The following is a 14,189-nucleotide window of genomic DNA, read 5'->3' as shown; positions in this document are numbered from 1 at the left end:
AAATAAACCGCTCTCGTGGTGCCCCAATTCCGAATTAGTTAATTGTTGCATGATTAATTTAAAAATAAAATTGGTAACAATTAAACATCATTAGTTGATTAGATAAATAACAGTCAGATTAATGAAAGTAAAGTCACAACAATAGTTTATTCTAGGAAAATTCCTATACTTCACAGTGAGTCATGGCTCTGGTGTGAAACTCAAGAGTTGTAGATGGAGTGTCAAATTGAGTGAATACATTTGAATGAAATGTGACATTGTGCAATTGCATTTCATTTTTGATGTGGTGAAAGGACTGGAGTAGTAGTGTATTTGAGCCTTGCGCTGCTTAAGATCTATAGTGTCCACAAGGGATAGAGGATATGAGGGAAATGGTAGCACTTGATTTGAAGGTCTTATTTTACATGGCGTAGAATCTTAAATTTGACCAGTTTCTCACAACAGGAAAATAATCCTGCAGAAACAGGAAATCTGAATTAGTGTGAATTATAATTAATAAACATTTTTGTTGGGATGGATACATTTTTGTAAGGGGAAATCAAGTCAAGTGGAAATTACAAAGCCTTTCTAAACGAATACACTAAAAGTTTGCTGCAGGAAATTTCCTGAAACAACAGGGTGATCAAATTAAAATCCAACATCTGTAGAACAGGATGAACTGAAAGCCAACCACATTCTTGACTGGCATTTGAGATGAGGGTCAGTTCCACTGTAATTACACTGTGCAATCTAGTTTAGTTCATTCTAATGCCATAGAAGAGCACTTATTCTATACTTCAGTGAGTAGTAACCAGGAGTGGTGTGTCACAGAGAAGATGTAGATTACCTGAGTATCAAGTACAACACTTCATCTGTTCTATCCTGAATTGGCGGGAGCCACAATGACAATGTCATTGATCCCCACTCTGTTAGAGATAACCCCAGAGTACAACATCTCAAAGCTCACACACACACTTGGGCTAAAACACATGCGACGCACAAAGACAGCTCCACTCACTGTGGGTGGTTCTTGTAGACAGAGCCGTCCACTCCTATGGTTGTCCTCAGCCTCTCCGCAGCCTTGTTGTCTCTGATCTGTCTCAAAACAGAGACTAGCGTGGCAGCACACAGGTGGGCGGCCCGCGTCGACACCACCTGACACACCCTCTGAGTGGCCACACAGTCCTCCCCAGAGGGGTCCAGGCCCAGCCCCCTCAGCACCTTCTCCGCACTCACCAGACCCTCCTGGTCTCTGTCAGAAAGAGAGCACCACCTCAGTTACATACTGGCTTAAAAAAGTATAACATTAGGTTTGGTACTTGCTCTTCATTATCATCATCATCAGCATCATCACACTCATTATCATCATATTCATCATCAGCAGCATCATATTCATGATCATCATCATTAGCAGCAGCATCATATTCATGATCATCAACCAAGTTATATCAAGATACAAGACGGAGTCAAAGAAAGAGCCATGTCATCTATTATTTTATACTTTGATTAAATAGGCCCACAGTCAAACACATATATTGTACACTCATACTACTGACTTGTCGTTTTCGATGGCGGAGACGAAGCTGGTCTGGAAGTGTCCTGTGGTGAGGAGGTCAGGAGTGGTGTGACCCTTGAACACCAGGTCCTCCTTGGCCATCTTTACCAGGATCAGACGCACCAGCTCCCCCATGTACATCCCACTGATCATCTTCTCAAACCTACACACGCACACACAGGCACGCAAATCCTGTCATGATTACTTGGTTGGTACAGGCGAGCACATCAGCGGTGGAGCTCGAATGATTGCTCTCGGTCTTATGGAAATAGTTTGTGTTTAGCTGTACTAGTTGGCTGTTCAATCTTGTTTCTACCGATGTAATTCATATGGAAAACAGCCCAAGCTGCTGCTATAGCTTGCTAGATAGCTAGTCTGTCTGGCCAGAACAGTTGTTTGGTGGTATATTTGGCCTGACTTGCGTAGTGTCAACTTCAGCTGTCACTTTCACTAGCTAGCCATGCAGACAACCAGCTAACTAGCTGCCAAAATGGAGATCAGAGTAATGTTGTGTTTATCTGTTAGGCTTAGGTTAGTCATGTTTGCTAGGTACAGATATTCACTGTTATCCTAAAATTTGACACCTTAGCTGTCGTGTTAGGGTAGAAGTCCGCACAGTGGAGTTCATATGATATCGATTTGCAGTGATATTTGTTTGCATAGCCGGCTAACAAGTTGCTTGTTTTGTCCTGTTTCTACCGATGCTATTCATTTGGAAACTGTCCCAGCTTTGTAACTAATTGAATCTGTAAACAGTTCTGCCACATACTTTGACTTCTTACCATCTATTTAAAGTAATCTGACCATGGGTCTTCAAGTGTGAGTACCCTATATAGCCTTTATGGTTATAATCTAACCCCGCTGGTCATCCATGACCATATTAAGTGTGTATGCTTAGTGGGACCATCATTTGTTTTTCAACAGGACAATGACCCAACACACCTCCAGGCTGTGTAAGGGCTATTTGACCAAGGAGGTGATGGAGTGCTGCATCAGATGACCTGGCCTCCACAATCACCCGATCTCAACCCAATTGAGAGGGTTTGGGATGAGTTGGACCGCAGAGTGAAGGAAATGCAGCCAACAAGTGCTCAGCATATGTGGGAACTCCTTCAAGATTGTTGGAAAAGCATTCCAGGTGAAGCTGGTTGAGAGACTGCCAAGAGTTTGCAAAGCTGTCATCAAGGCAAAGGGTGGCTACTTTGAAGAATCTCAAATATATTTTGATTTGTTTAACACTTTTTTGGTTACTACATGATTCCATAATGTGTTATTTCATATTTTTGATGTCTTCACTATTATTCTACGATGTAGAGAATTGTCAAAATAAAGACAAACCCTTGAATGAGTAGGTGTGTACAAACTTTTGACTGGTACTGTATGCACACCATGAACTGAGAAAATCTGGACACTAAGTAAGGTCTTCATGAAATAATTTTGATTGATTGACTGAAAGTGCTGTATGACATGATGATACGGTTTACTGTGAGATGGGAATGGGAGGCGTGTAACTGTACCACATAAAATATTATGGAAACCCCTAACAGTTGATTATTAGGAAGAAAGTATGTGTATAGTTAAGGAAAAAAAGAGAGGAAGGGAGAGCAATACAAGTGTGAGAGAGACAGAGAGAGATATTCCTTACCACAATAGTATCCTATTTGTTGCTGCCCCTCTCTCTCTCCCCCCCGTTACTCTAGGTCCATGACAGGAGTGAGGGAAGTAATTGGGAGAGTCATGGCTCAGCACCAGAAGGCAGGGAGGAGTTGGAGATGATTGGAGGGATAGAGCGAGGATAAAGAGGGGAATGGAGGGAGAGGGGAATGGAGGGAGAGGGGAATGGAGGGAGAGGGGAATGGAGGGAGAGGGCAAGAGGAGGAGTGTGAAAAGGAATAGGGAGGAGAAAGTAGAGTGAAGAGGGAGGAGTGGCAGACAAGAGAATTTCCCCAAACTACTTCACCCATGGCAAGCCCTCTCAGTGGATGAAGCTATGATACAACTTGACAGTAGACTACTGTGGAAGCAGCATAGGCCCCCCCAAAAAACAGTAAAGTGGGGGGTAAAATATTGTGTCTCTGACTCCTTGACTGGCTACTGCCTAGCTTTCAGTGTGTACATAGGTCAGGGGGGATCAAGCAATTTAACTTGGCTTAGCCTGCAGAGTTGTCATGGAGCGCATGAGCTCTCTCGTCACAACACCATGTCTATGCTGATGACAACTTTTCAGCCATACCTCTGGTGAGATATCTTCTTGATGTCGACATACTTTTGTGGCACAGTGAGGCCCAATAGAAAGAATTTACCCAAGGCCATTATGAAGGCAAACTCCTGTTAGGGTTCGTTCCTTACGTCCTTCTTTGTCAATCATTGGTGAAATTAGCATTATGACAATATTTTTAATTAAATAATTAAAAAACCTTTATTAATGCAATTGCAGACAGAAGTTGACAAACAGGAACATAGCACGCATGTTTCTGAGTAAATTCTTCCCTAAACAAAAGGTCTCAAGTTGTTTTATTAAACCAAAGTCCTTACCTTTTTACTCCTGAGACCAAAACCCTGCATCCATGGCTATACAAACAGAGTTTCAGTGTTTATCTAAAAGCTAGGCAATATATGTCCCCTCCCCAAAGTTGATTTATTGTGGAATGTCTGAGTAGTCTCTTATCTCCCACACTCCCCTGCAGAGTTCTGTCTTAGTCACACATTGAGTGACTGAATGAGAAAACAACTGTGGAACAATTCTAAAACCATATAATTAATATATATATTGTTCATCTGTAGTCTAGGACCTTATAAATGTAAGGAGGGAGGGGTCTTATAACCCCTCCCCTTCTATAAATATAACATTAGCATAATCAATTATTCTAATACATCAGCCCCAAATCATGACCGCTAGGTGAATCCTGACACTCCATACAGGTTAGAGTCTAAAACGGTCTGCAGATAATCTTAAAGTGTGCTACTGTAGGGACAAATGAGATGTGTACTTTCTATGTCCTAACAGCTCAGGGAATGACACCATAAAACCAGTATCAAAACATGGGCAGAACGTACTCATACGATCCAGAGCTGGTCCTGGATTCAAATTTTAAAAAATGGGCCGGGTTGACCAGGAATTCCATGTAGAATAAGAACACCTCCTCCCAGCTGCCCACTGCACTGAGGCTAGGAAACACTGTCACCACTGATAAATCTACGATAATCGAGAATTTCAATAAGCATTTTTCTACAGCTGGCTACGCTTTCCACCTGGCTACCCCTACCTCGGTCAGCAGCCCTGCACCCCCCACAGCAACTTGCCCAAGCCTCCCCCATTTCTCCTTCACCCAAATCCAGATAGCTGATGTTCTGAAAGAGCTGCAAAATCTGGAACCTACAAATCAGCTGGGCTAGACAATCTGGACCCTCTCTTTCTAAAATTTGCCGCCACAATTGCTGCAACCCCTATTACTAGCCCGTTCAACCTCTTTCGTATCGTCTGAGATCCCTAAAGATTGGAAAGCTGCTGCGGTCATCCCCTTCTTCAAAGGGGGAGACACTCTAGACCCAAACAGTTACAGACCTATATCTATCCTACCCTACCTTTCTAAAGTATTCGAAAGCCAAGTTAACAAACAGAACACCGACCATTTCAAATCCCACCGTACCATCTCCGCTATGCAATCTGGTTTCCGAGCTGGTCACGGGTGCACCTCAACCACGCTCAAGGTCCTAAACGATATAACCGCCATCGATAAAAAACAATACTGTGCAGCCGTCTTCATCGATCTGGCCAAGGCTTTCGACTGTCAATCACCGAATTCTTATCGGCAGACTCAACAGCCTTGGTGTCTCAAACGACTGCCTCGCCTGGTTGACCAACTACTTCTCTGATAGAGTTCAGTGTAGAGGCCGATTAATTAGGGCCGATTTCAAGTTTTCATAACAATCGGAAATCGGTAATTTTGGATGCCGATTTTGCCGGGTTTTTTTTGTACACCTTCATATAACTAGGCAAGTCAGTTAAGAACACATTCTTATTTTCAATGACGGCCTAGGAACGGTGGGTTAACTGCCTTGTTCAGGGGCAAAACGACAGATTTTTACCTCGTCAGCTCAGGGATTCAATCTTGCAACCTTACGGTTAACTTCTTATGGCTGCAATCCCGGTAACGGGATCGATATGACAAAAACAAAATAAAGTGCAGGGCGCCAAATTCAAAAAACAGAAATCTCATAATTAAAATTCCTCAGACATTCATGTGTCTTATATAATTTTAAAGGTAATCTTGTTGTTAATCCCACCAAAGTGTCCGATTTCAAATAGGCTTTTCAGCGAAAGCACTACAAACGATTCTGTTAGGTCACCACAAAAACCACAATAATAATTTTTTCAGCGAAAGATAGCTTTCACAAAAAACAGAAATAGAGATAAAATTAATCACTAACCTGTGATTATCTTCATCAGATGCCACTCATAGGACTTCATGTTACACAATACATGCATGTTGTTTGATAAAGTTCATATTTATATAAAAAAATATGAGTTTACATTGGCGCGTTAGATTCACTAGTTGCAAAAACATCAAGTGATTTTGCATAGCCACATCGTTTTAACAGAAATACTCATCATAAATGTAGATGATAATACAAGTTATACACATGGAATTATAGATATACCTCTCCTTAACGCAACCGCTGTGTCAGATTTCAAGAAAACTTTACGGAAAAATAAACGATGCAATAATCTGAGACGGAGCTCAGAACAATAGCCAAATTAGCCGCCATGTTGGACTCAACAGAAACCAGAAAATACATGATAAATGTTTCCTTACCTTTGATGAACTTCATCAGAATGCAGTCCTAGGAATCCCAGGTCCACAATAAATGCTTGATTTGTTCGATAATGTCCGTTATTTATGTCCAATTAGCTACTTTCGAATTGTTTACCAAACTCCCTAACCAAAGTCTCAAAGCGCATCCACTATAATGTGACGAAATGTCCAAAAGTTCCGTTACAGTCAGTAGAAACATGTCAAACGATGTACTGAATCAATCTTTAGAATGTTGTTAACATACATCTTGAATAACGTTCCAACCGGAGAATTACATCGACTTCAATTGACCGATGGAATGGAGCTCACTCTCACATGAACGCGCCAGTTCAATGCGTGGGCACCTCATGGAAGTGATTACTCATTCCTGTCTCCTTCGGCCTCCCTTCACATTAGAGTCATCAGACTAAGTTCTATTGACTGTTGACATCTAGTGGAAGCCGTAGGAAGTAAAAACCCATCAATATCTCTGTATTTTCAATGAGAGCTTGGTTGAAAATCTGGCACCCCCAGAATATATCCAAACAGGAAGTGGAACTTCTCAGGTTTTTGCCTGCCATATGAGTTCTGTTATACTGACAGACATATTTCAAACAGTTTTAGAAACTTCAGAGTGTTTTCTATCCAATACTAATAATAATATGCATATATTAGCACCTATGACATAGGAGCAGGCCGTTTACTCTGGGCACCTCTGTGCACCTTTCATCCAAGCTACTCAATACGGCCCCTTCAGCCATAAGAAGTTAACTAGTCCAACGCTCTAACCACCTGCCTCACGAGGAGCCCGCCTGTTACGCGAATGCAGTAAGAAGCCATGGTAAGTTGCTAGCTAGCATTAAACTTATCTTATAAAAAACAATCAATCATAATCACTAGTTATAACTACACATGGTTGATGATATTATTAGTTTATCTAGCGTGTCCTGCGTTGCATATAATCGATGCAGTGCGCATTCGTGAAAAAGGACTGTCGTTGCTCCAACGTGTACCTAACCATAAACATCAATGCCTTAAAATCAATACACAGAAGTATATATTTTTAAACCTGCATATTTAGCTAAAAGAAATCCAGGTTAGCAGGCAATATTAAGCAGGTGAAATTGTGTCACTTCTCTTGCGTTCATTGCACGCAGAGTCAGTGTATATGCAACTGTTTGGGCCGCCTAATTTGCCAGAATTTTACGTAATTATTACATAACATTGAAGGTTGTGCAATGTAACAGGAATATTTAGACTTATGGATGTCACCCGTAAGATAAAATACGGAACGGTTCCGTATTTCACTGAAAGAATAAATGTTTTGTTTGAGATGATAGTTTCCGGATTCTACCATATTAATGACCTAAGGCTCGTATTTCTGTGTGTTATTATGTTATAATTAAGTCTATGATTTGATAGAGCAGTCTGACTGAGCGGTGGTAGGCACCAGCATGCTCGTAAGCATTCATTCAAACAGCACTTTCATGCGTCTTGCCAGCAGCTCTTCGCAATGCTTCAAGCATTGCGCTGTTTATGACTTCAAGCCTATCAACTCCCGAGATTAGGCTGGTGTAACCGATGTGAAATGGCTAGCTAGTTAGCGGGGTGCGCGCTAATAGCATTTCAAACGTCACTCGCTCTGAGACTTGGAGTAGTTATTCCCCTTGCTCTGCATGGGTAACGCTGCTTCGAGGGTGGCTGTTGTCGATGTGTTCCTGGTTCGAGCCCAGGTAGGAGCGAGGAGAGGGATGGAAGCTATACTGTTACACTGGCAATACTAAAGTGCCTATAAGAACATCCAATAGTCAAAGGTATATGAAATACAAATGGTATAGAGAGAAATAGTCCTTTAGTTCCTATAATAACTACAACCTAAAACTTCTTACCTGGGAATATTGAAGACTCATGTTAAAAGGAACCACAGGCTTTCATATGTTCTCATGTTCTGAGCAAATAACTTAAACGTTAGCTTTCTTACATGGCACATATTGCACTTTTACTTTCTTCTCCAACACTTTGTTTTTGCATTATTTAAACCAAATTGAACATGTTTCATTATTTATTTGAGGCTAAATTGATTTTATTGATGTATTATATTAAGTTAAAATAAGTGTTCATTCAGTATTGTTGTAATTGTCATTATTACAAATATATATATAAAAAACAAAAAACGGCAGATTAATCGGTATCAGCTTTTTTGGTCCTCCAATAATCGGTATCGGTGTTGAAAAATGATAATCGGTCGACCTCTAGTTCAGTGTGTCAAATCGGAGGGCATGTTGTCCGGACCTCTGGCAGTCTGTGTGTGTGCCACATGTTTAAATTCTCGGGCGGACTCTTTTCTCTGTATACATCAATGATGTCGCTCTTGCTGCTGGCGATTCTCTGATCCACCTCTACGCAGACGACACCATTCTGTATACTTCTGGCTAGAGGGCGACCAATTATGATTTTTCAATGCCGATACCGATAATTTGAGGCCCAAAAAAAGCCGATACCGATTACTTGGCCGATTTTTATATATATTTGTAATAATGACAATTACAACAATACCGAATGAACAATGAACACTTATTTTAACTTAATATAAGAAATAAATAAAATCAATTTAGTCTCAAATAAATAATGAAACATGCTCAATTTGGTTTAAATAACGCAAAAACACAGTGTTGAAGAAGTAAAAGAGCAATATGTGCCATGTAAAAAAGCAACGTTTAAGTTCCTTGCTCAGAACATATGAAAGCTGGTGGTTCAATATTCCCAGTTCTTCAATATTCCCAGTTAAGAAGTTAAGTTGTAGTTATTATAGGAATTATGACACGTCGACTATTTCTCTCTATACCATTTGTATTTCATATACACCTTTGACTATTTGATGTTCTAATAGGCACTATAGTATTGCCAGCTTAATCTCAGGAGTTGATAGGCGTGAAGTCATAAACAGCTCTATAAATCAAGCATTGCTAAGAGCTGCTGGCAAACGCAGTAAAGTTTGAATGAATGCTTACGAGCCTGCTGCTGCATACCACCGCTCAGTCAGACTGCTCTATGAAATATCAAATCAGACTTAATTATAATAAACACAGAAATACGAGCCTTAGGTCATTAATATGGTCAAATCCGGAATCTATTATTTCGAAAACAAAACATTTATTCTTTCAGTGAAATACGGAACCGTTACGTATTTTATCGAACAGGTGGCAACCAAGTCTAAATATTGCTGTTACATTGCACAACCTTCAATGTTATGTCATAATTATGTACAATTCTGGCAAATTAGTTCGCAACGAGCCAGGCGGGCCAAACTGTTGCACATACCCTGACTCTGCATGCAATGAACGCAAGAGAAGGGACAATTTCCCTAGTTAATATTGCCTGCTAACATGAATTTCTTTTAACTGTAACGGTTCTCCTCCTCCTCTTCATCCGAAGAGGAGGAGCAAGGATTCGACCAAAATGCAGCGAGGTGTGATGACATATTGAATTTATTTAAAGACGAAGACGAACACGGAAAAAACACTTGGAAAATTACAAAATAACAAAACGACGTAGACAGACCTGAACATGGAACTTACATAACTAAACGAAGAACTCACGAACAGGAACAGACTACATCAAACGAACGAACAAACGAAACAGTCCCGTGTGGTGCGCAGACACAGACACGGAAGACAATCACCCACAAACAAACAGTGTGAACAGCCAACCTATATATGGTTCTCAATCAGAGGAAAACGTCAAACACCTGTCCCTGATTGAGAACCATATAAGGCTAATTACAAGTGACCTAAACATAGAAACACAAAACATAGAATGCCCACCCCAACTCACGCCCTGACCAACTAAACACATACAAAAATAACATAAAACAGGTCAGGAACGTGACATTAACAAAATACGCAGGTTCAAAAATATACTTCTGTGTATTGATTTTAAGAAAGGAATTGATGTTGATGGTTGGGTACATTCGTGCAACGATTGTGCTTTTATCGCGAATGCGCTGTTGTTAAATCATCCCACGTTTGGTGAAGTAGGTTGTGATTCGATGATAAATGAACAGGCACCACATTGATTATATGGAACGCAGGACAAGCTAGTTAAACTAGTAATATCATCAACCATGTGTAGTTAACTAGTGATTATGTGACGATTGATTATTTTTTTATAAGTTTAATGCTAGCTAGCAACTTACCGTGGCTCCTTGCTGCACTCGCGTAACAGGTGGTCAGCCTGCCACGCAGTTTCCTCGTGGAATGCAATCGGCCATAATCGGCGTCCAAAAATGGCGATTGTTATGAAAACTTGAAATCGGCCCTAATTCTTTTTTTAAAGGCCCTGCCGATTAGTCGGTGGACCTCCACTTCTGGTACTTCTGTGGACAGTGTTAACAAACCTCCAGACGAGCTTCAATGCCATATACAACACTCCTTCCGTGTCCTCCAACTTCTCTTCAATGCATGCAAAACTAAATGCATGCTCTTCAACTAATCGCTGCCCGCACCCGCCCGCCTGTCTAGAATCACTACTCTGGACGGTTCTGACTTAGAATATGTGGACATCTACAAATACCTAGGTGTCTGGTTAGACTGTAAACTCTCTTTCCAGACTCACATTAAGCATTCCCAATCCAAAATCGGCTTCTTATTTCGCAACAAAACATTCTTCACTCATGCTGCCAAACATACCCTCATAAAACGGACTATCCTACCGATCCTTGACTTCGGCAATGTCATTTACAAAATAGCCTCCAACACTCTACTCAGGAAATTGCATGTAGTCTATCACAGTGCCATCCGTTTTGTCACCAAAGCCCCATATACTACCCACCACTGCGACCTGTATGCTCTTGTTGGCTGGCCCTCGCTTCATATTCATCGCCAAACCCACTGGCTCCAGGTCATCTATAAGTCTTTGCTAGGTAAAGCCCCGCCTTAGCTCACTGGTCACCATAGTAGCACCCACCCGTAGCACACGTTCCAGCAGGTCTATTTCACTGGTCATCCCCAAAGCCAACTCCTCCATTGGCCACCTTTCCTTCCAGTTCTCTGCTGCCAATGACTGGAACGAATTGCAAAAAATATATATATATTTTTAAATAAATAAATCACTGAAGCTGGAGTCATATCTCCCTCTCTAACGTTAAGCATTAGCTGTCAGAGCAGCTTACCGATCATTGCACCGGTACAAGCCCACCCCTACTACCTCATCCCCATATTGTTTTTTGTTTTTTGCTCCTTTGCACCCCAGTATCTCTACTTGCACATTAATCTTCTGCACATCTATCACGCCAGTGTTTAATTGCTAAATTGTAATTATTTCACCACTATGGCCTATTTATTGCCTTACCTCCCTAATCTTACTACATTTGCACACACTGTATATAGATATTTATATTGTGTTATTGACTGTACGTTTGTTTATCCCATGTGTAACTGATGTTTGTTTCACACTGCTTTGCTTCATCTTGGCCAGGTCACAGTTGTAAATGAGAACTTGTTCTCAACTGGCCTACCTGGTTAAATAAAAGGTGAAATAAAAAAATAAAACATCAACCAGCTCAGGAGCTACTAGAATGTTGGACGGACAGGCAGGAAAATGGTGGAAGTATGTGTTGAGGGATGCTCAAAATTGCTATTATTAATGCTTACATTGTGTGGGGACCCTGCAAAGACCCCTTCACAGAAACTGCAGGCACCTGTCCCTGAAGGCATTCAAAATGCAAATTGCACATTGGCTTTGTGATGGATACAGAGGCAGGAAGCGAAGAGCCAAGAGTGTGGCACCAGGGGGTGTGGACCGAGTTGTAACTCATAATTTGAAAGCAGGACAAAATTATGAGAGGGCGCAGGAGAGGGTGTGTGGTGTGCATCCGGAGTGGACGCTGGGCAAAGAGTGGGAGAGTGGGTTTTGAAATCATTTCTGAATAGTGTCCGCCGGTCAACTTTTTGATAAATTTTTGAATATGTATACGTAAATAATATTTCTAAGTATAATATATTATAGTTTGTACATTTGGTCAAATTTACTACAATTTAAATACTCAAGTTCCTTGTTGTGTTGAATGTTAGTTTTTTTTTTTATAGTGAGTGTCTGTACACAATGGGAGACAAAATTTGTGTTATTCCTATTGAAATGAATGTGGTATCATACTAAAGATGAGGTAACTTGTAATTTCTTTTTTGTTTTTGAGCTATGTCTGTTTGAAATGTGAGAAAATTAGTTGAAAATCCTCAGTAATCTACAGCATTATTCTAGAATTCTACCGGGGTCCAAAGAGTTAACAAGGTCAAAATTACAGTTTCAACAACAAGCCGGACCTACATGGCAGCTGGAGGTTGATATCTTTTCCAGGTGGCATTGGGCAATAGACAAAGAGGACTAGCGTAATAGACAGTATAGTAGAAGTAGAGGGCGGGCCATGCATCTGCCCTCTCACTCACAGCTGTTTGCCGGGGTTGAGGGAGCCGGCGTCGATCTCCCGGTCGAAGTCTGTACGGAGGTCATCCATAGCGCCGTCGTCACCGAACGCCCCCCACTCCATGTTGACACACATCCTCCCCTCGTCCCCCTCCACCAGCTCCAGGTGACGCATCTCCTCCATGTAGCAGGCGTTAGTGCCGGTACCTAGGGGGGCAGCGACAGACAACATACTGTTGGCAACAGGGACATAAGGACTGACTAATCTGATGACAAAGAAAATTAACCTCTGGAGCGCATATGTGGATATTGACTCATCAACAATCACGCTTCAAAATCTAAATTAAGGTTTAGATTTGTACAGAGGTTTCAACGCTAAGCCTTTCTTACACCAAAAGCACAATTTGAACATGTCGCAATAAACCCACAGTAGGTGTATTATTTACATACTGATTATACTCCCCTCCATATGTATTTGAACAGTGGACATTTTGTTTCATATGAGGCGAAAGTACAGAATGTCAGCTTTTATGTGAGGGTACTTTCATACATATACAACAATATAAATGCAACATGTTAAGTGTTGGTTTCATGAGATTAAATAAAAGATCTCAGAAATGTTCCATACACACAAAAAACGTATCTCTCTCAAATTGTGTGGACAAATTTGGTTACATCCTTGTCAGAGAGCATTTCTCCTTTGCCAAGATAATCCATCCACCTAACAGGTGTGGCATATCAAGAAGCTGATTAAACAGCATGATCTAAACAGCATAATTATTAAAGCCGCACCTTGTGCTTGGAACAATGAAAGGCCACTCTAAAATGTGTAGTTTGGCCAAGCAACACAATGACACAGATGTTTTGAGGGACCGTGCAATTGGCATGCTGACTGCAGGAATTTCCATCAGAGCTGTTACCAGAGATTTTAATGTTAATGTTTCTACCAGAAGCTGTGTAAAACATTTTTGAGAATTTGGCGTTATATACAACCGGCCTCAACCACAGACAACATGTATGTCGTGGGCGAGCGGTTTGCGGATGTCATCGTTGTGTTGGTGGTGGGGTCATGGTATGGGCAGGGTTAAGCTATGGACAATGAACACAATTGCATTTTATCTATGACAGTTTTAATGGACAGAGATACTGTGACAAGATCCTGAGGCCCATTGTCATGTCATTCAACCGCTGCATTTACCTCATGTTTCAGCATGATAATGCATGGCCCCATGTTGCAAGGATCTGCACACAATTCATGGAAGCTGAAAATGGCCCAGGTCATCCATGGCCTGCACACTCACTAGATGTCACCCATTGAACGTTTGGATGCTCTAGATCGACGTTCCCGCCAATATCCAGCTACTTCGCACAGCCATTGAAGAGGAGTGGGACAACATTCCACAGGCCACAATCAACAGCCTGATCAACTCTATGTGAAA

The 14,189-nt window shown here is 41.2% G+C and overlaps 1 protein-coding gene across 1 annotated transcript in view; it reads right to left on the bottom strand.

Moving 5' to 3' along the window:
• Positions 1–14,189, bottom strand: part of LOC139576561 (hexokinase-2-like) — a 64,079-nt gene that overhangs the window by 13,462 nt on the left and 36,428 nt on the right. Inside the window, exons 7-9 of the mRNA XM_071402787.1 lie at positions 12,774–12,957; positions 1,536–1,697; positions 998–1,231 (exon numbers count right to left, since the gene is read on the bottom strand). Of these exons, the coding sequence (XP_071258888.1) occupies positions 998–1,231; positions 1,536–1,697; positions 12,774–12,957 (580 nt within the window). The remainder of the gene's footprint in view (positions 1–997; positions 1,232–1,535; positions 1,698–12,773; positions 12,958–14,189) is intronic.

This window comes from Salvelinus alpinus, chromosome 5 (genome assembly GCF_045679555.1).
Source record: "Salvelinus alpinus chromosome 5, SLU_Salpinus.1, whole genome shotgun sequence".
Lineage (NCBI taxonomy): Eukaryota > Metazoa > Chordata > Actinopteri > Salmoniformes > Salmonidae > Salvelinus > Salvelinus alpinus.
This window is presented reverse-complemented; position numbering and strand designations above follow the sequence as displayed.